Here is a 22,135-nt window from a genome sequence, read left to right as displayed (position 1 = left end):
CATAAAATATAATGGAAAACAGTTGTCTTCTCTGGATTAAACATACATATTCCTTTATTTATTATTATCAATTTTCTTGCCAAGCAATAATAATAGCTTTTCCTCATCATGGTCAATAGAATCAATAACTTAACCAAGAAGGTGTGCTCAAAGGCTGACGCAGTATGTTCTAGGCGTTGTTGCTCTTTCCACACGTCCCTGAGCAGGAAGGACTGCAGTTCACGAGAACACGGGCGGAGAGAGTAGCAACTAGCGAGACATAAGGAGTGACCGTTCCCGTTGTTTGATTTCATGCATTGTTTGTTTGAATAAGGGACGCGATTGGATGCTACGATACCAGATAATGCGCTGGAGGGGCCAGCCGAAACGCTTGGGTTTTAAAATAGACTTGAAATTGCGGTAGGTTTCCCTTTTCATTGTGTGGTTCGCGGCCGTAGATAAAAGAAGATGCGTGAAGCGCTGTTGGCCAGGTCCAATCGTCTTGATAGGATTGAAAAGCATGTTTTCTTGCTCCTACTCGAAATGGAGTTACTGTCGTTTTCCCCGTTGTTTGTATTGTTGATGATAAGAACAATAAACGATGAAACAAGCACCTAGACCACCATGCGACCAGGATAACAAGGAGGGGTCGGTCTGCAAAGCCATGGAGGACAAGGAGAACAATCTCAAAACGGCTACGCTGTGGAGAGATGCTGCTGTCCGCTCTAGGAAGCTGCGAAGCAACCTGCGTCAGCTCACTATCTGCTCCAAAGACAGGGAGAGGATAATTCTACCTGAAAATATAAGTGAGATAGAGGTGCTCAATCTGGGCAATAACTCGCTGCACGAGCTACCAGAAGGATTGGGGGCTACCCTCACAAACCTGCGTATCCTTATCCTCCGCAGGAACAAATTTGTCACAGTGCCCTTTGTGGTGTTTGAACTAGGTCAACTTGTGGAGCTGGACATGAGCCACAACTGCTTGAGCCACTTCTCAGAGGATATAGGCCTGCTGAAGGGGCTGAAAAAGCTCTGCATCAGTCACAACAAGATCCAGTACCTGCCGTCACAGATTGGGGCACTGCAGTGCTTGGAGGAACTGGACATAAGCTTCAATGACATACGCGATTTCCCCAGGTCCTTCTCACAGCTCAAGAGGCTCCGTACTCTGGATGCCGACCACAACAACCTGGACCTGTGTCCCCCGGAGATTCTTTCCCTCAGTGACCTGGAGGAGCTCGACTGCTCTGGGAATACATTTGCGTGTCTACCAGGGGACATCATGAAGCTGCAGTTCATCAAGATCCTGTGGCTCAGCAGCATTCACATCTCCTCGTTACCTGACACCTTCTGTCAGCTGCACAACCTGGAGAGCCTGATGCTGGACAGTAACAACCTCTCAGCTCTGCCTCGTTCCTTTGGCAACCTGCAGAGACTTAAAATGATCAATCTTTCATCTAATGAGTTTGAGGAGTTTCCCCAGGTTATCCTAAACATCACAGGACTAGACGAGCTTTACCTGAGCAGAAATCAACTGTCTTTTGTCCCAGAAGAGATTGGCCAATTGCATAGGCTGGCAAACCTCTGGTTGGACAATAATAAGATTACTTATCTGCCTGACTCCATTGTGGAGCTAGAGAGATTGGAAGAGCTTGTTTTACAGGGTAATCAAATAGCCATACTTCCAGATAACTTTGGAAAACTCTCCAAGGTAAACATTTGGAAGGTGAAGGATAACCCCCTCATCCAGCCTCCCTATGAGGTCTGTATGAAGGGAATCCCCTATATCGCTGCCTATCAAAAGGAACTCACACATTCCCAGCTCGCTGTGAAGCCTAGATTAAAACTGGTCCTGATGGGAATGAAAAACGCTGGGAAAACACGGCTCAGACAGAGTGTAGTGAGTGAGCAGCAGGATGCCAACTCTGCTCAGGGGAACAAAGGGATTGATGTGACTAACTGGGTAGCGGACGCCGATCGCAGTCTTACGTTTTTAGTGTATGACCTGTCAGGGAAGCCAAATTATGACCTCATCAAACCTTTTTTTCTCTCACCCGGTGCTCTGTACATCCTTGTTGTGAATCTGAAAACGTACTCACCCAAGAGCTTTTACGCCCACGTGGGGTACTTCCTCCACCTCCTCAGTGCCAAAGTGCCCCACGCTGTGGTCTGCATGGTGGGCACACATACAGACTTGTGTGGAGACATGGAGGTGGAGGAGAAGAGCCTGGATATTCACAGACAGATTGCCCTGCAGGAGAAGTGGGACAGCCATTGCCTGCGGACCCTCGCCCAACAGGTGGACCAGGCCCTGGAACAGGGCTACAACATCCGCACCTCCAGCCCTCACATCCTCTTCTACGGCGTCACAGACAAGAACCTGAGGCGGAAGAAAGCCCAGCTGCAGTACATGCTGAACCACAGGCTGCAGCTCCTGTCTCCTGTCCTGTGTGTCAGCTGCACGGAGAGCCAGAGGAACATCCAGAGGCTGAGGGAGAAGCTCATGTCAGTGGCAGACCACAGGGACATCTTCCCCAACCTCCACCGCGTGCTGCCCAAGTCCTGGCAGATGCTGGAGGAGCTGCACTTTAAGCCCCAGGACCTGTGGCTCTCGTGGTGGGACTCGGCCCGCTTGGGCCTCCAGGCAGGACTCACAGAGGACCGCCTGCAGAGTGCCCTGTCCTACCTGCACGAGAGCGGGAAGCTACTCTACTTCGAGGACAGTCTGACACTAAAAGAGTACGTCTTCCACAACCTGCCACGCTTCATCGCCATCCTCAATGTCTTCTTCCAGAGTGATGAGTCCACGCTGCTGGAGAGGCTACTGTCAGATGGGGAGAGGGGGGACAAAAGGAGGGCCAGTGTGGTTATGGAGGGGGAGAAGGAAGAGGACCTCCGGGCTACCCATCTACAGCACCATGTGGAGGGCTTCCTCAGCCACGGCCTCCTGCCTTCCAACGTCATCCGGCTGCTCCTGAGACCTCTCATCCAGACCCAACAGGACCTCCACCTCATCATGGAGCTGCTGGAGAAGATGGGGGTCTGCTACTGCATCAACAAGCCCCGCAGCAAGCCTCTGAACGGGGCCACCGTCTGGTACAAGTTCCCAAGCTATGTCAGCAATGAGGAGCCCCATGCCGAGGCCTGGGTGAACGGGAGCTCAGTGGCTGCTAGTCCGTTCTTCTCTGTGGAGCAGCTGAAGATTGAATACAGCTTTCCCTTTCTCTTCCCTCCTGGACTGTTTGCACGCTACAGTGTGCAGATCAACAGCCATGTGGTTCAGAGGTCAGATGGGCGGCACCAGATATTTGCCTATCGTGGTAAAGTGCCTGTGGTAGTCAGCTACCGTCCGGCTCGGGGCAGGCTGCAGTCCGAGACACTGTCCATAGCCAGCCATGCCTCCCTGCCAAATATCTGGACTGCTTGGCAAGCGATAACACCACTGGTTGAGGAGCTGAATGTCCTACTGCAGGAGTGGCCCGGGCTCTATTACACTGTTCATGTTCTGTGTTCAAAGTGCCTCAAAAGAGGGTCACCCAACCCACACACCTTCCCAGGTAAATATGCTTTCCCCTCTCTGACTCTTTGATTCTCTGTCCCTCTCTTTCTCTGTCACATCCCTCTCTTTCTCTATCGAGTCCCTTGTCAAGCCTCCCAGAAGTAGGCACGTTTTCATTGGCACACTTTTAATTTAGCAAAGATGTGTAAAGGACTTTGTAGTTTACATTGCCCCACCCTAATTTTCATTATTTTAATGACAATATTGAGGGTTATATGTGGTGAGAGAAACTGGAAGTGTAAAATTATACTCAAGTATATCACTTACCAGTGGTTTAGAATCATCATGGCATTATGGAAATATCTCATGGAGGGGACATCTGATACAGGTGTTTTTCATGACATACTCCTCTCCTGGGATTCATTTGAATGGATGAAAGAGAATAACGAACTGCTAATAACAACAGATTTGTGTCAGCATCACGCTGTGGAATTACCCAACAGTGATATGTTCTGACCTATTATGAATGCCTCAAACAATCTTTGGAGGTTTGAGTGAGAAAGTGAAAGCCGTTCTGTACACTCATTCACTGCTCTTGTGCTATAGTCAAACAAAATAGGGGTTTATTGCTGTGTTTGTGTGAGGATGACTCATTAGGTTTAAGTTAAGTCAGTCAGTGGGGGATGGAGGCTACACAAAGGCTACAGTGCCGCTGTAGGTGACATTAGCTCAGCTAAGGGAGGGAGGGAGGGAGGAAGAGCTCCGTGGGCTCAAGCCCCACCTCTGATACACAAATTGGCCTCGGAGTTGTCTATTCTCGGCCTCTGGCTGAGTTCCTGGACAAGTTCTGACGTGGTGTTTGACTGACGGTTGCCGTGGCAACACACTGTGCCTTTATTGTCTTGGAATGTGTCTGTAGTAGATGGATCATACAGCACGAGCAAGCCCAATGTCGGCTCTTTTGTTACGATGCACAATGCTATCCAGACATCAGTAGACCAGTGTAAACTCATATGGTGAAATCAGTAAAGGTCTCCCTATTCATGCATTCGGTGGGAAGAAGTGTAGGCCTACAGTACATTGTCTCGTTACTGCTGCTAGTATGAGATTGATTTTGTTGTGATGTCATTGCATTACCTCCTCGAGTGCACTCTTTTGTATGAGAATAGAGCACCTACTCATTTTCCTGCTCCTATGAATGACAGAAAATCTGCCAGACTGATATCTTTCCCTTTTTTTTTTTAAATAGTGCTTTTAAATGGGCCTTTTCATACTGCAGATCTTGTTTGTGTCTTCTGCTGAAGCAGTCTGTAGTGCTGGAGCTATGCGCATACCAGGATTGTTGATATCGTCATTTAGGTGTGGTCCTGAATTGAGCAGGCAGCTGGGTCTTGGCTGGATGGGTAGCTACCCCATTCCCTGGCCCTCCTACCCTCATTTTATTTCTCCCTCTTTTCTTCTCTCTGTGTTAGTTCCCCACACTCTTGTTTTCACGCTTCAATCCCCACCTCTCCCTCTCTGGCCCAGGGAGGGCTTTGGCGGTCTTTTGTGGATTAGTTCACGTCTGCGGCGTGGCTGGTTTGAATCATTAGACATGAGACCGTGCTTTTTCAGAGCTGTTTCACTGGCGTGTCGATGCTTCCGGAGCAACCGTCTGTCTGACTGGCCCGGGAGCTGGGACACAGACCAGCCCCTACTATACTAATAGACTGGAGCTTAGCTAGGCACATAAACTGTCCGGTAGATTGAAGTAAGGCAGTTCTCTGGCAGATAGACTAGATGTCATATACTGTAGTAGAGACCTAGGAGGAACATGCGCACGGTTGTCGTTTGCCACACTTCGCAAGGCACAACACGTAGGGATTAAGTTTAGCAAGGTGATAGTCCTGTAGACACCGACAGTTTGTTTAACTGAGTAGTAACTAGATGGTGACTGCTTCGTGCTTATGTAAATGTGTCACATTTCATTGCAAGCGTCATTGTCATTTCTGCTGGATAGGAGTGAGTGAGTTACTCTACCACAAGCTAGTCTTTCTGCTTGGGTATTTATTGAAGCAAGGCTGGATGTGATATCATGCTTGGGAGACTTTGACAAATTGAATGGGGTGGGAGGGAAGGAAGGGAGGAGATGGTTTTGTTTGCGTGGGTGGGGGATGTAATATGTTGCAGGTTAGTGATTTGGAATTCAATTAATGGAACTTTAGCCCTGTGCACTGTAGCCTTCTTCCGACCCACCCCAGCTGTGCGCTTCTTAATTTAGACTGGGCAATAGCTGAATTTGAACAACTCACTCAAGTAGTTACTTTGCAGGTGACTGGCTCTTAGCTGCACCTGCCTGTTTCCATGGGAATGTGCCCTCTTGTTGTGTTCACTGGAGCAACTCAATGGTTGCTATAGGTTTGCTCTCCTGTAAAAATGTTGGTGATTCAACTCCTATAGAATGCCCCTTCACCCCTGCTTTGTCTCTGTAGAAATGAAAATGTTCTACCTTTTCCACAACCTGTGTTCCTCCTCCATTTAGCTGCACAGCTTTTCATATGTCCTAATATGGCCATGTTTTTGGCTGCTGCAGCTTGTTGACTCAGTGTTGGGGCTCCTCTCTTTCCGGCAGACTAAACATGGAGGACTCTTGAATATAATCTTTCTTCTGTGGAATCTAGAGAGAAGACCTCCATTGCAATAATCTTTTCCTTGCATCTCTTTTGGCCTGACATCTCTGAATCGAACAAAGGCATGCATTCCCCTTTTATTCATGACCTGATCTGCCTTTATATGGCTGAAAAAGAAATCTCAGCCATGCAGACCAATTTCCCCCCTAAACGATGCAACCCCACAAACCTTGTATTGTGTTTGTGTAAGTGAGAGTCTGTTTGTGCTTTTGCTTGTGTTGAATGTATGTGTAAAGTGACAGCGGGTGGTGAGTGATTAATTAGTAATGTGCAGTTAATTGTCATTTCCTCTTCCACACACATCCAGATTCGTTTGTTGCCTTCTTCTGATCTGACAGATAATGACACTTGTCGTAAGCAGAAAGGATGTGATCCTTCACGTTCCACAGGGATTAGTCACAAAGGTTATCCTTAAAATTGATGTCCACTCGTTCCTGACCACACAAATGGTGTTTTAAAATACTGTTCAAATAGCCCTCGTTTTGGTGGAACTCTTATTGACCTCTTGAGTTTTTTGCGGGGGTACAGTACATGATCCTGAAAATCGTCTCAAAGTGTGTTTGTGCAGACATCCAAGCTGCCGTCAGTCGACCCTGAGTGGAAGACGTGTGAGAAACCAGAGTATGATCTCTGGCTGGGCGCCCACGGTCTGTCCTTCTCCTGTACTTTGCTGTACCTCGTGTAGCAACCTTCTCCCCTGCCCAGGGCTTAAGCTTACTCTGTGAATTGCAGTACAGTAACAGCACAACAAATAAACCTGCTGGCCCACTGGTCTATATATCTGGTTATCAACCTGTGAACCTTTAAACATGCTTGGTGCAATTTACATTCCAATTTGCTAAGTACAGTAGATATATTTCAGGTGCCTACCAAGATGTCTTATCTCACAGATCATTCGTGCCCATCATACAAGTTCAAAGGAAGAGGATAGTATTTTGTCTACATCTGCTCTTTTCAAATCAAATTTGATTGGTCACATCCAAATATTTAGCGGATGTTATTGCGAATGTAGCGAAATGCTTGTCTTCCTAGCAGTGCAGTAGTATATAACAATTCCCAAGAATACATACATCTCAAGTAAAACAATGGAATTAAGAAATATATAAATATTAGGACGAGGAATGTTGGAGTGGCATTGCCTAGGATACAGTATATACATATGAAATGAGTAAAACAGTATGTAAACATTAAAGTGACCAGTGATTCCATGTCTATGTACGTAGGGCATCAGCCTCTAAGGTGCAGGGTTGAGTAACCGGGTGGTAGCCGGCTAGTGACAGTGACTAAGTTCAGGGCAGGGTACTGGGTGGAGGCCGGTTAGTGATGGCTATTTAACAGTCTGATGGCCTTGAGATAGAAGCTGTTTTTCAGTCTCTCTGTCCCAGCTTTTATGCACCTGTACTGACCTCGCCTTCTGGATGCTAGGGGGTTGAACAGGCAGTGGCTTGGGTAATTGATGTCCTTGATGATCTTTTTGGCCTTCCTGTGACATCGGGTGCTGTAGGTGTTTTGGAGGGCAGGCAGTGTGACCCGGTGATGCGTTGGGCAGACCGCACCACCCTCAGGAGAGCCCTGCGCTTGCGGGCCGTGCAGTTGCCGTACCAGGCGGTGATACAGCCTGACAGGATGCTCTCGATTGTGCATCTGTAAAAGTTTGTGAGGGTCTTAGGGGCCAAGCTGAATTTCTTCAGCCTCCTAATGTTGAAGAGGCGCTGTTGCGCCTTCACCACACTGTCTGTGTGGGTGGACCATTTTCAGATTGTCAGTGAAGTGTACATGAGGAACTTGAAGCTTTTCACCTTCTCCACTGTGGTCCTGTCCATATGGATAGGGGCATGCTCCCTCTGCTGTTTCCTGAAGTCAATGATCAGCTCCTTTGTTTGTTGACGTTGAGGGAGAGATTATTTTCCTGGCACCACTCCACCAGGGCCCTCACCTCCTCCCTGTAGGCTGTCTCGTCATATTTTGGTAATCAGATCTACTACTGTTGTGTTGTCTGCAAACTTGATGATTGAGTTGGAGGCGTGCATGGCCACACAGTCATGGGTGAACGGAGTACAGGAGGGGGCTGAGCACGCACACTTGTGGGGCCCCTGTGTTGAGGATCAGCGTAGTGGAGGTGTTTCCTACCTTCACCTGGGGAGGCCCGTCAGAAAGTCCAGGACCCAGTTCCACAGGGCAGAGTTTAAACCCAGGGCCCGAGCTTAATGATGAGCTTGGAGGGTACTGTGGTGTTGAAGGCTGAGCTGTAATAAACAAAGTATCTGTTGTTGAAGGGCAGAGATCTAGGGAGTGGTGTCCAAAGCTGGCTTTGATTCTTAGTGTCGAAGGCGAGCCCTCCAGCACTTTCCCTCTCTGTGTGGATCCTCAAGTCCAGTTTGACTCTGTACCACTGGACAAACCCCTCTAATCCAGTTAGGGGATCTGCTAGGATCAGGCTGCTAGTGATAATGGTCATGCAGGGGACTGGCCAAGAAGGCAAAGCTGAGTTGGTTAGATTATCACAGTCACACAGATGCATAGACACACGAACAAACACATTCATCATTTCACTTACCCTCAAGCTCCTCACAGCCTCATCCACCCATACCTATAGAGGTATAGTAGTTACATTGAACTTTACCCAGTTTTTCCTGTATTATTGCATCGTATTCTAAAAATGAAAGAGATGAGATGACTGAAAGCTCACAACTTTAGGCTGCCTGCCCAGCAACGACGGTGTGAAGACATTTCAGTTCACTGGAACATTTGTTGGGACATGTTCCCACATTATTTTAATTTCATTCTGACTTTTTAGTGAATAATAAAACTGACTTTTCACTGTGGACGAGCTGCTAGCTGCTTGCTGAGGAATTGGATATCGTCGCACAGGCAGTCTATCCTCTTCCTCCCAGTAAGCCATGGCTATACTGTATCAAGGAGGAGCATAGATCAGTCATACAATCATGTATTGTTTTCTCACCACATGGCGGTCAATTTAATTGGACTCCTTACATGTTATTTAGATCCCCTGGGGAATATCTGGAAAATTCTTAGGCCAACTTAAGATAAATTATTGCGCTTTACCCCAAGAGACAACTGGTGGGTGCTCCAAATATAGCCAAAGGCCTCCAAGGCTAACTTTACGAGAAAGTAAGACGAGCCACTACATTGATACCTGTCACAGGAATCACAGACGAGATGTCTATGTGGTAGTATCGGCTAAGTTTCATTGTTTAAAAATGTAGCAAACCACCTTTCGAAATCTTGAGCAATATGCCGCAGTCATTACCAGTAATTGAGTACAGGGATTGGCAATGAAGTCTAAATGAGGAAAAAGTTGAAAACCTGTCAGTCTGTCTCTTGCAGCTCTTCAGCTGGAACTTCTCTGTCCGGTTATGACTTTGTGTGTTTTGCCCATTAAAACATTCCACTGGTGGAAGTGCTGGGAAATGACGCAGCTTAGACGCTTTGGCCAAGGACTGACTGCAGGGTCAAGAGGAAACTCAGAGGCTGGTGATGATTAGTAACTCAGTAACAGCCAAGCACAAGGAACTCTGGAAGAATGAGCCAGAATCTAACAGCCAAAGTAGAGCTGTTTTGAGGAACTGTTCAGAGACTGGCGATCTCAGAGGCACAGACTAAACTACAAATGCAGTGTATTGGTTAATACAAACTTAGTAAGCTGCTGAAGGGCCTGACTTGTTGCTGAGTGGCTGTATCTAGTGACTGTGGGCCAGTCACAACTGTTGATGCAGAGAGATAGTTATCATATTAGTGATTGTGGCAGGAAAAGCTGGTTCTGTTATATGAAGAGGTTCAGATGTCTTGCGTTTCCCGGCTCAGGGACAAGGCTGGAAGTGAAAGTGATAGAGCTCATATTGGCCCTCTGACTGATGTGCTGCTGTGGCCTTCTGAATTGTCTGTCTGTCTGTCTGTCTGTCTGTCTGTCTGTCTGTCTGTTCGGTACAGTTATCCTAAAGTGTTCTTCTCGGTCGTGTATGTTTGTGTATGTCTGTGTTGGTGACGTGAATGAGCTGTTCACCTGAAAGAAGGTTAGCCTAAAGGGTGTTTTTGTTTTGTTTTTAACTCTGGACATCACATGGGAAATGGTCTTATGGATATCTCACATTAGATGTGACCTTCTGACGACCTTACATAAAGTTAAATAGGCCTTCATAGGCCTACCTATGATTGTCTTACTGTACAGCTCATGCTGAAATGGTTTTATTTTCTACCTGTGAATTCTAATTCTTGCTGTAGTCTGATGAATTACTCCTGTCCGCACCTACCTGTGTACTCTCAACCACACACTAACTACACTTAGGTGGATAAGACACCAGTGGGCTAAATTCGTTTTCAGAGTTGCTGTGGGTTTTGGATTGTTTGGTCTGCTCTAAATGTTGTTTTCCATATCACCTACTTGTTTTTTTTATTATTGTGCTGTATGAAATCTGTCCTCAACGCAGCCTAGTAATCTCTAAGAGAGGACGTGAATCCTGTTATGTCACCAGTTGGCTGCCCAACTGGAGTTGTGTGCAGTAAGCCTGTCCACTGTATTATCTCTTAGACATGTGACAGACAGTGGCTGTTGGGTTTGGATGGGTTCATAGCTTCTATCCCGTGGGAACGCAGAGTCAATGGTCACCTAGCCTCTACCGAGTCCCTAACAATCGGCTGTTCAGGTTTTGTTGCTGTATTCATAATGTATGGGTTTTGCAAGCCTGGTTGCCAGCCTTCGTATTGTGTGATGAATTATATCAAACCCTTTTCAGCATAGCTTTCCCCTTTTGCCCGCTAGCATCAGTCAAAATCCTGAATGTGTTGACCAAAGCCATCAAGGCTCAAACTTGTAGTTTCCTAGAAGGGAGTAGTTTTTCTTCTTTTTTTTCTCCATTTGGCGGGCCATTGTCTGCCTTGAAAGGGAAATGGTGTCTGGAAATAAAATTAGGGCACTCTCATTTATAGTTCTTCACATTCAGGCTTTCAGGCTTTTCTTCCGGTCAGTGCACACTCCTTTGACGTGGTCAGAGGTCTAGAGCTGATAGCAGTGGTGGAAATGGGCTGTTTTGGTCACTGTCGGACAGTTCACGTCCTGGATGAAGCATGAGCACAATGTTCCTCTAGGCCAGGGATAGACAACTTTGATGGGGGTGGGAGCCATAAAAAATCTGAACTGATCATGGAGGGGCCGCAGTTGCTCACGGGTTTGCCTATCCACATCCCCCTCCCCCCCACTGCGAGCAAACATTTTAGTGACCCCCCCCCCCCCCCCCCCCTCTTGACAGCGCAGATATTTTGGGGTTTGTTTTAGTCATTTTTTGCAATTACACACATTTTGCCATGGGGTGTAGAGAAATGTTTGGTTTACAGCTAATTTCCTGCAGTTCTACACATTTTGCCTTAGGGTGGATAGAAATGTTTGCAGTTTTTAATATGATATCGGAGTCAGACTAACAAAATCAATAGGGGCCCCCTGGCTGGTAATTCAACCATGCTAACAAGGAGAATGAACCTGTCCTCAGATCAGTTCAGTCCCTGGCAGATTGCCTTGCCAGCTGCCAATTACTCAGCTCTGCCTGAGGAATGATACATTTATTCACTTTAAACCCAACCAATGAGTGTACGTATTTATAGTATGTGGGTTGTTTTTTGTGTGTGGGGGGGATGTGATGAGCAGGCTCTGTTTTAAGGACCATGATAACCTAGCTATTACTGTTAGCTAATTAATACACAGGGCTGTTCAGCAGCATCCTGCCCCAAGGAATGGACAGCTATTTTAGGAGCCCCTCTTTTGTTTGTTCTACTCTGGGTTTATTTTCACCATTGGTGAACATATAGAATTGAAGTCGGAAGTTTACATACACCTTAGCCAAATACATTTAAACTCATTTTTTCACAATTCCTGACACTTAATCCTGGTAAAAATTCCCTGTCTTAGGTCAGTTAGGATCACCACTTTTATTTTAAGAATGTGAAATGTCAGAATAATAGTAGAGTGATTTATTTCAGCTTTTATTTCTTTCATCAGATTCCCAGTAGGTCAGAAGTTTACATACACTCAATTAGTATTTGGTAGCATTGCCTTTAAATTGTTTGACTTGGGTCAAACGTTTTGGGTAGCATTCCACAAGCTTCCCACAATAAGTTGGGATAATTTTGGCCCATTCCTCCTGACAGAGTTGGTGTAACTGAGTCAGGTTTCTAGGCCTCCTTGCTCGCACATGCTTTTTCAGCTCAGCCCACAAATTATCTATGGGTTTGAGGTCAGGGCTTTGTAATGGCCACTCCAATACCTTGACTTTGTTGTCCTTGAGCCATTTTGCCACAACTTTGGAAGACCGAACGCGTCTCCTTTCTGACCGGTATGACGGCTGCGTGGTCCCATGGTGTTTATACTTGCGTACTATTGTTCGTACAGATGAACGTGGTACCGTCAGGCATTTGGAAATTGCTCCCAAGGATGAACCAGACTTGTGGAGGTCTACAATTCTTTTTTTCTGAGGTCTTGGCTGATTTCTTTTGATTTTCCCATGATGTCAAGCAAAGAGGCACTGCGTTTGAAGGTACGCCTAGAAATGCATCCACAGGTACACCTCCCAATTGACTCAAATTATGTCAATTAGCCTATCAAAAGCTTCTAAAGCCATGACATCATTTTCTGGAATTTTCCAAGCTGTTTAAAGGCACAGTCAGCTTAGTGTATGTAAACTTCTGACCAACTGGAATTGTGATGCAGTGAATTATAAGTGAAATAATCTGTCTGTAAACAATTGTTGGAAAGATTACTTGTGTCATGCACAAAGTAGATGTCCTAACCGACTTGCCAAAACTATAGTTCGTTAACAAGAACTTTGTGGAGTGGTTGAAAAACGAGTTTTAATGACAGCGACCTTAGTGTATGTAAACTTCCCACTTCAACTGTATCTGGTTCTCTCATGCTGTGACATTACCGTGTAATTTAATGTATCCATGCTCAAGCTGATTTTTAAGAGGATACTGGACTGTGTCCATTTTCAGTGTTTTGATATGGGCTACATTTGAATGTGACCGATTTTATGAAAGACATTTACACACAGTAAAAAATGTTATTTTGCTCGAGTGGACAATAATTGCATGAATTTTGCTGTAGGGAATCTTTTTTTTTTTTTTTTGTATCTCCTGCTCTCTCTCCCATTTCCCTGGGGCAGACTGAGGCATATTTGCTAGTCACGTCACATGGTGTATTTTCCTGCTTTATACAGTCGCCAGGTGTTACCGTTAAAACCATATTTAGTCATTTTCTTGGTTGCGTATATGACCTTGCTACAACAACCCAATATACAGCACACAGTGTTTTTAAACGGATATCCGTTTAATATGAATTACTCTATATTAGCATTCCTTTAGCTAAGCCCAAGGATTGTCTCATTCACAATGAACATGATTGCGATGTAGGGCCTTAAGTCATCCGCACCAGCCAGGCCCATCAGTGTGAGTGGGCTGATAATGTGATTGGACAGCTTCAGTGTCAAAGGGAGAGGAGGGCAGTGGGGCTGGAGCTGTTTTTGACTGCTGTGCTGCATAAGGGTGATCATCTCATTATGCACCAGATGTTAACATCTGGCCCTGCAGCACGCACACATGTTCGCTCGGGCATGCACACACCACTGTCCGAACAGATGAGCAGCAGCTCTCTCTGCGCGCACAATATACAGGGGAGAATATAATGGTCTGCTAGTAGTTATTCCATATCCTGCCCTGGTAATGATAGGAGCCTGTCTGCGCTATGCTACTGCCCTGGTTGTGATAGGAGCCTGTCTGCGCTATGCTACTGCCCTGGTTGTGATAGGAGCCTGTCTGCGCTATGCTACTGCCCTGGTAATGATAGGAGCCTGTCTGCGCTATGCTACTGCCCTGGTTGTGATAGGAGCCTGTCTGCGCTATGCTACTGCCCTGGCTGTGATAGGAGCCTGTCTGCACTATGCTACTGCCCTGGCTGTGATGGGAGCCTGTCTGCGCTATGCTACTGCCCTGGCTGTGATGGGAGCCTGTCTGCACTATGCTACTGCCCTGGCTGTGATGGGAGCCTGTCTGCACTATGCTACTGCCCTGGCTGTGATGGGAGCCTGTCTGCGCTATGCTACTGCCCTGGCTGTGATGGGAGCCTGTCTGCACTATGCTACTGCCCTGGCTGTGATGGGAGCCTGTCTGCGCTATGTTACTGCCCTGGCTGTGATGGGAGCCTGTCTGCGCTATGCTACTGCCCTGGCTGTGATAGGAGCCTGTCTGCACTGTGCTGCTACCCTGGCTGTGATAGGAGCCTGTCTCCACTATGCTGCTACCCTGGCTATGATAGTGCAGACAGGCTCCTATGTTACTACCTCCTCTCTCTCTCTTTAGTGCATATGTGTTCATGTTCAGGATAATGCCGCTGTGATTAAACTCTCTTCTCTGCCTGCCAGGATTAAGCTCCACTTTAACCACAGCCATCTTAAACACACAAGTGCTGCTGGCTGGTTCCCCGTCCTCATCTCTTCATCCTAAGGTACCCCAGAAGGCTGCCTTTGACACTGCCAGATTCTCGTCTGGCCTACTTGCTGTTTGCCAGGCAGGCCCAGCTCAGTCTCCAAGGCAACCCACTGTGGAATGGCCAGAATGGGTTGGCCAGAATGGGTTATTTTTGTGCCATCCCCTCTGGCAGAGAAATAGGGCACACATTCCTCAGGCTGTGGGCCTGTCCGTGTCAGGAGGCAGGAGCCACTCGCTGTTCAAAAGGGATTAGTCTAATTTAATGTGTTTGAGAGACTGGTCACGATATCTTCCTGTCTCTTTGTTAAGCTGCCTCTAAGATAGTCATGTCTCCAAACGAACTCCCTCTGTCTGTGTAAACTTGACTCTTATCAGACTAGTCAGCGAAGTGTTTCTTTGTGTCTAGTGTTTGTTTTACCACACATCTTGTTCTACAGCGGACTGCAGTGCTTTATATAACTGATAGGAGCAACTATTTTATGATTTGGTCAGTATTTCCCTCCTTTTGGATTTATGGAGTTTTTTTAGAACTAGACTGGAATGCCAAGCAGCAAACTCTGATGTGTAATTATCCTCCCCCCACTTTCTGGCAATGTGCATTGTTCATAAACAAACAGTCAGTTACCTCATCAGACAAATGATGATCTCATCAAGGTGGTGGTCCAAATTGATGCAGCAACTAAAACTGGAACACTTACATTTGCTGGTCAAGGAAAGCCACTCCAACACTCAAAGCCAATCAAATTGCAGGCTTTTTGTTGTTGTTGTGGAGACTGAGTAGGTCTTGGCTGAGGCTACCAAGACCAAAGTTTATGCTCCACACCAGACGTCACAGATGTAGGCTAGTAACAACAGAACATTAAGTGATTTAAAACCCTTGTTATGCAGTACCTGTAAGGTAATGAACCCTGGTGATCAAAATGTGTGTTACTTAAAGTAGAAAGAATGTGGTTTTCGTTAGGACATTTTAAATGGCGTTCTGTTTGGGCCTCGTCCTGGGCCTTCTCACCTGCACAGCACAGAGTGGGCAGAGCAGACAGCTGCTTGTGTGGAAATCTCATTCGCAACCAGCCCTGACTCAACTGCATCTGACCACCAGACGGCTGCTGAACTCTGTCTTTTTGGGTGTCATGGAAAACCGAACTGTGTGTGTGTGTGTGTTTGGGTATATGTAGCACTGCTATATGTCGGTCTGTGTCAGTGAGACAGAGTGAGTTGTGTCTGGCCATGTTTGTTGATCATGACCGGCTGCTTCATGTGACGTGCTTGGCCTGACTGTTGTTTCAACACACTGTGGTGTTAATCCTCTGACTGAGCTGCTGGCCTCTGGATCTGAACCCAGGGCAGAGGCAGCTGCTCTATGTCTACCACTGACTCACTGCTCTCTCTCTGCCTGCCCTGGGCACTACCACATGGTCTGATGCTGCACTGGTGGCAACCTGAGCGCTGTGTCTACTCTACTGTCCAAGATGTCTGATCTGTTTACTAGAAACTCAAATGTCAGAGTATGCCAGTACTCTGGCATCCAAACATCCTGAGTTCCTGACTGTACGAGCCACACTGTCTTTACTCAGGAAGAACCTGAACTGATCGGACTATGTACAGGCAACCTGAGCTCTCTTTCCCTGTACTAGTGTAGATTCCGTCACTGTTCTCTGTGAGGGGTCAAATGGTAGGCTGTTGATGAGGAACATATAGTTGAAGTCGGAAGTTTAAATGTATTTGGCTAAGGTGTATGTAATCTCAGTTTTTCACAATTCCTGGCATTTAATCCTAGTAAAATTCCCTGTCTTAGGTCAGTTAGGATCACCACTTAACTTTAAGAATGTGAAATGTCAGAACAATAGTAGAGGATTTATTTAAGCTTTTATATCTTTCATCACATTCCCAGTGGGTCAGAAGTTTACATAATACTAATTGAGTTTTGGTAGCATTGCCTTTAAAGTGTTTAACCTCTCTGGGCTAGGTGGGACGTTAGCGTCCCACTCTATTCAACAGCCAGTGGAATCGCGTGGCGCGAAATACAAATACCTAAAAAATGCTATAACTTCAATTTCTCAAACATATGACTATTTTACACCATTTGAAAGATAATACTCTCGTTAATCCAACCACGTTGTCCGATTTCAAAAACGCTTTACAGCGAAAGCAAAACATTAGATTATGTTAGGAGAGTACATAGACATACATAATCACACAGCCATTTTCAAAGCAAGCATATATGTCACAAAAACCCAAACCATAGCTAAATGCAGCACTAACCTTTGATCTTCATCAGATGACACTCCTAGGACATTATGTTATACAATACATGCATGTTTTGTTCAATCAAGTTCATATTTATATCAAAAAACTGCTTTTTACATTAGCATGTGATGTTCAGAACTAGCATACCCACCGAAAACTTCCGGTGAATTTACTAAATTACTCATGATAAACGTTGACAAAATACATAATTATTTTAAGAATTATAGATACAGAACTCCTTTATGCAAACGCTATGTTAGATTTAAAAATAGCTTTTCGGCGAAAGCACATTTTGCAATATTCTGAGTACATAGCTCAGCCATCACGGCTAGCAAATTTGACACCCACCAAGTTTGGGGCAACCTAAACTCAGAATTACTATTAGAAAAATTTGATTACCTTTGCTGTTCTTCGTCAGAATGCACTCCCAGGACTTCTACTTCAACAACAAATGTTGTTTTGGTTCCAAATAATCCATAGTTATATCCAAATACCTCCGTTTTGTTCGTGCGTTCAGGTCACTTTCCGAAGGGTAACGCGCGAGCGCATTTCGTGACAAAAAAATTCTAAATATTCCTTTACCGTACTTAGAAGCATGTCAAACGCTGTTTAAAATGAATTTTTATGCAATTTTTCTCGTAAAATAGCGATAATATTCCAACCGGACAAAGTTGTATTCATTCAAAGAGTGAAAGAAAAAAATTGTGAGGTCCAGTCTCACTGTCCCCAGTCAGACCACTTACAAACTCTGCTTCTGTACTTTGCCCAGAGACAGGAGACGCGTCATTCCGCTTTCTGAACGCTTTAGAGAGCCAATGGAAGCCTTAGAAAGTGTCACGTAACAGCACAGATGCTGTAATTTCGATAGAGATGCAACAGAAGGACTAAAAATGGTCAGACAGGCCACTTCCTGCATGGAATCTTCTCATTTTTTTGCCTGCCATATGAGTTCTGTTATACTCACAGACACCATTCAAACAGTTTTAGAAACTTTAGAGTGTTTTCTATCCACATCTACTAATTATATGCATATTCTCATTTCTGGGCAAGAGTAGTAACCAGTTTAAATCGGGTACGTTTTTTTATCCGGCCGTGAAAATACTGCCCCCTAGCCCAGACAGGTTAACTTGGGCCAAATGTTTTGGGTAGCCTTCCACAAGCTTCCCAGAATAAATTGGGTGAATTGTGGCCCATTCCTCCTGACAGAGCTGGTGTAACTGAGTCAGGTTTGTAGGCCTCTTTGCTCGCACACGCCTTTTCAGTTCTGGCCACAAATGTTCTATGGGATTAAGGTCAGGGCTTTGTGATGGCCACTCCAATACCTTGACTTTGTTGTCCTTAAGCCATTTTGCCACAACTTTGGAAGTACGCTTGGGGTCATTGTCCATTTGGAAGACCCATTTGTGACCAAACTTTAACTACCTGACTGATGTCTTGAGATGTTGCTTCAATATATCCACATAATTTCCCGTCCTCATGATGCCATCTATTTTGTGAAGTGCACCAGTCCCTCCTGCAGCAAAGCACCCCCACAACATGATGCTGCCACCCCCTTTGCTTCACGGTTGGGATGGTGTTCTTCGGCTTCCAAGCCTCCCCCTTTTCCTCCAAACCTAACGATGGTCATTATGGCCAAACAGTTATATTTTTGTTTCATCATACTTTTTGGAGAAATGTCCTCTGGTATGATCTTTGTCCCCATGTGCAGTTGCAAACCGTAGTCTGGCTTTTTCCTTGCTGAGCAGCCTTTCAGGTTATGTCGATATAGGACTCGTTTTACTGTGGATATTGATACTTTTGTACCGGTTTCCTCCAGCATCTTCACAAGGTCCTTTGCTGCTCTTCTGGGATTGATTTGCACTTTTCGCACCAAAGTACGTTCATCTCTAGGAGACAGAACGCATCTCCTTCCTGAGCGGTATGACGGCTGCGTGGTCCCATGGTGTTTATACTTGCGTACTACAGTTTGTACAAATGAACGTGGTACCTTCAGGCGTTCGGAAATTGCTCCCAAGGATGAACCAGACTTGTGGAGGTCTACAAAAAAAAATTATGAGGTCTTGGCTGATTTCTTTTCATTTTCCAATGATGTCAAGCAAAGAGGCACTGAGTTTGAAGGTAGGCCTTGAAATACATCCACAGGTACACCTCCAGTTGACTCAAATAATGTCAATCAGCCTGACGGAAGCTTCTAAAGCCATTACAACATTTTCAGGAATTTTCCAAGCAGTATGACCTAACTGACTTAACAAAACTATAGTTTATTAACAAGAAATTTGTGGAGTGTTTGAAAAACAAGTTATGACTCCAACATAAGTGTATGTAAACTTCTGACTTCAACTGTATGTGGGCCTGTTTAACTGTAGGACAGAGGACACTCCAGCTGAATAAGTGAAAGGAAATCTTCTGAAGTAATTCGAGGTTGTTGAGATACAGGCAAGTCTTCTGTCGTGATAAATCACCCTGAAAATACCACAATTATTTAGGCCTGGTGCTGTTTGCCTCAGAAAATATGTCTCTCTTCATGATCAGTGTTGGCTAACTGTGAGCTGAATTTAGACAGAAAATTGTTTGAGCAATTGTATTCCAGTCATACATACGGTACAGCTGTTTGTTTTGTCCCATGAACACTTAAGGTACATTCCTGGAGAGCTGGAAGTACTTGACCCAAATTTGACAGTAAAAAGTTTGACAGAAGCTTGTCTCTGCTTGGATGCGCTGGTGAAAACGTAATGGTATGTCAGGACTGGATAGTTATCATAGGATATTATTACAACACAAACATTACAGTAGTAGCTCTGCCATTATCTCAGCTTTGTGTTTGTGGGTCGTAGTTCAAATTCAGTAGGTTTACAACACATCAGTTATTGCGTTGGGAGGTCTGACTCATTTCTTTCATGAGTCAAATCATATCAAATCAATTACCCTGGTTAGTCAAGGTAATTGAGATAATATGTACATGTAGGTAGATTTATTAAAGTGACTATGCGTAGATAACAGTAGCAGCAGTGTAAAAGGGGGGGGGGGGGCAATGCAAATAGTCTGGGTAGACATTTTATTAGATGTTCAGGAGTCATGGCTTAGGGGTATAAGTTATTAAGTAGCCTTTTGGACCTAGACTGCGGTACCACTTGCCGTGTGGTAGTGGAGAGAACAGTCTATGATTAGGGTGGCTGAAGTCTGACAATTTTTAGGGCCTTCCTCTGACACCGCCTGGTATAGAGATCCTGGATGGCAGGAAGCTTGGCCCCAGTGATGTACTGGGCCGTACGCACTACCTGTAGTCTGTAGTGCCTTGCGGTCGGAGGCCGAGCAGTTGCCTACCAGGCAGTGATGCAACCAGTCAGGATGCTCTCGATGGTGCAGCTGTAGAACTTTTTGAGGATCTGAGGACCAGTCTCTTGAGGGGGAAGAGGCGTTGTCGTGCCCTCTTCACGACTGTGTTGATGTGCTTGGACCATGATAGTTTGTTAGTTAGGTGGACACCAAGGAATGTGAAGCTGTCAACCTGCTCCACTACAACCCCGTCGATGAGAATGGGGTTGTGCTCGGTCCTCCTTTTCCTGTAGTCCACAATCATCTCCTTTATGTTGATCACGTTGAGGGAGAGGTTGTCCTGGCACCACACAGCCAGGTCTCTGACCTCCACCCTATAGGCTTTCTCATCGTTGTCAGTGATCAGGCCTAACACGGTTGTATCATCTGCAAACTTAATGATGGTGTTGGAGTCGTGCCAGGCCATTAAGTCATGAGTGAACAGGGAGTACAGGAGGGGACTGAGCACACACCCCTGAGGGGCCCCCATGTTGAGGATCAGCGTGGCGGCTGTGTTACCTACCCTTACCAACTGGGGGCGGGCCATCAGGAAGTCCAGGATCCAGTTGCAGAGGGAGGTGTTTAGTCCCAGGGTCGTTAGCTTAGTGATGAGCTTTGAGGGCACTATGGTGTTGAACGCTGAGCAATGAATAACATTCTCACATAGGTGTTCCTTTTGTCCAGGTGTGAAAGGACAGTGTGGAGTACAATAGAGATTGCATCATCTGTGGATCTGTTGGAGCGGTATGCAAATTGGAGTCAGTCTAGGGTTTCTGGGATAATGGTGTTGATATGATCTATGACCAGCCTTTCAAAGCACTTCATGGCTACAGATGTGAGTGCTATGGGTCGGTAGTCATTTAGGCAGGTTACCTTAGTGTTCTTGGGCACAGGGACTATGGTGGTCTGCTTGAAACATGTTTGTATTACAGTCTTGGGAGAGGTTGAAAATGTCAGTGAAGATATTTGCCAGTAGGTGAGTGCATGCTCGGAGTACACGTCCTGGTAATCCAGCTGGCCCTGCGGCCTTGTGAATGTTGACCTGTTTAAAGGTCTTACTCACATCGGCTACGGCGAGCGTGATCACATAGTCGTCTGGAACAGCTAATGCTCTCATGCATGTTTCAGTGTTACTTGCCTTGAAGCGAGCGTAGAAGTAATTTAGCTCGTCTGGTAGGCGCATGTCACTGGGCAGCTCGCGGCTGTGCTTCCATTTGTAGTCTAATAGTTTGCAAGCCCTGCCACATCCGACGAGCATTGGAGCCGTTGTAGTACAATTCAATCTTAGTCCTCTATTGATGCTTTGCCTGTTAGATGGTTCTTCGGAGGGCATAGCGGGATTTCTTATAAGCTTCCGGGTTAGAGTCCCGCTCCTTGAAAGCGGCAGCTCTACCTTTTAGCTCAGTGTGGATGTTACCTGTAATCCATGGCTTCTGATTGAGGTATGTACATACAGTCACTGTGGGAACGACGTCATCGATGCTCTTATTGATGAAGCCAATGACTGATATAGTGTACTCCTCAATGCCATCGGGAGAATCCCGGAACATTTTCCAGTCTGTGCTAGCAAAACAGTCCTGTAGCTTAGCATCTGCTTCATCTGGCCACCTTTTTATTGATCTAGTCACTGGTGCTTCCTGCTTTAGTTTTTGCTTGTAAGCAGGAATCGGGAGGATAGAATTATGGTCAGATTTGCCAAATGGAGGGAGAGCTTTGCACGTGTCTCTGTGTGTGGAATAAAGATGTTTTTCCCTCTGGTTGCACATGTAACATGCTGATAGAAATTAGGTAAAACGGATTTAAGTTACCCTGTATTGAAGTCCCCGGCCTCTAGGATCACCACCTCCTGGATGAGCATTTTCTTGTTTGCTTATGGCTTTATACAGCTCGTTGAGTGCGGTCTTAGTGCCAGCATCTGTTTGTGGTGGTAAATAGA

General features: G+C 45.8%; 1 protein-coding gene across 1 annotated transcript in view; it reads left to right on the top strand.

Moving 5' to 3' along the window:
* Window positions 1–160: 160 nt before the first annotated feature.
* LOC106563686 (malignant fibrous histiocytoma-amplified sequence 1 homolog) overlaps window positions 161–22,135 on the top strand; it is a 32,097-nt gene continuing 10,122 nt past the window's right edge. The window contains exon 1 of the mRNA XM_014129491.3: window positions 161–3,536. Coding sequence (XP_013984966.1) covers window positions 581–3,536 — 2,956 coding nt within the window. The 5' untranslated portion in view covers window positions 161–580. The remainder of the gene's footprint in view (window positions 3,537–22,135) is intronic.

The sequence above is a fragment of the Salmo salar genome, chromosome 01, assembly GCF_965601325.2.
Source record: "Salmo salar chromosome 01, fSalSal1, whole genome shotgun sequence".
Classification (NCBI taxonomy): Eukaryota; Metazoa; Chordata; class Actinopteri; order Salmoniformes; family Salmonidae; genus Salmo; species Salmo salar.
Note: the sequence above shows the minus strand (reverse complement) of the source record. Positions and strands in the feature narration are given on the sequence as shown.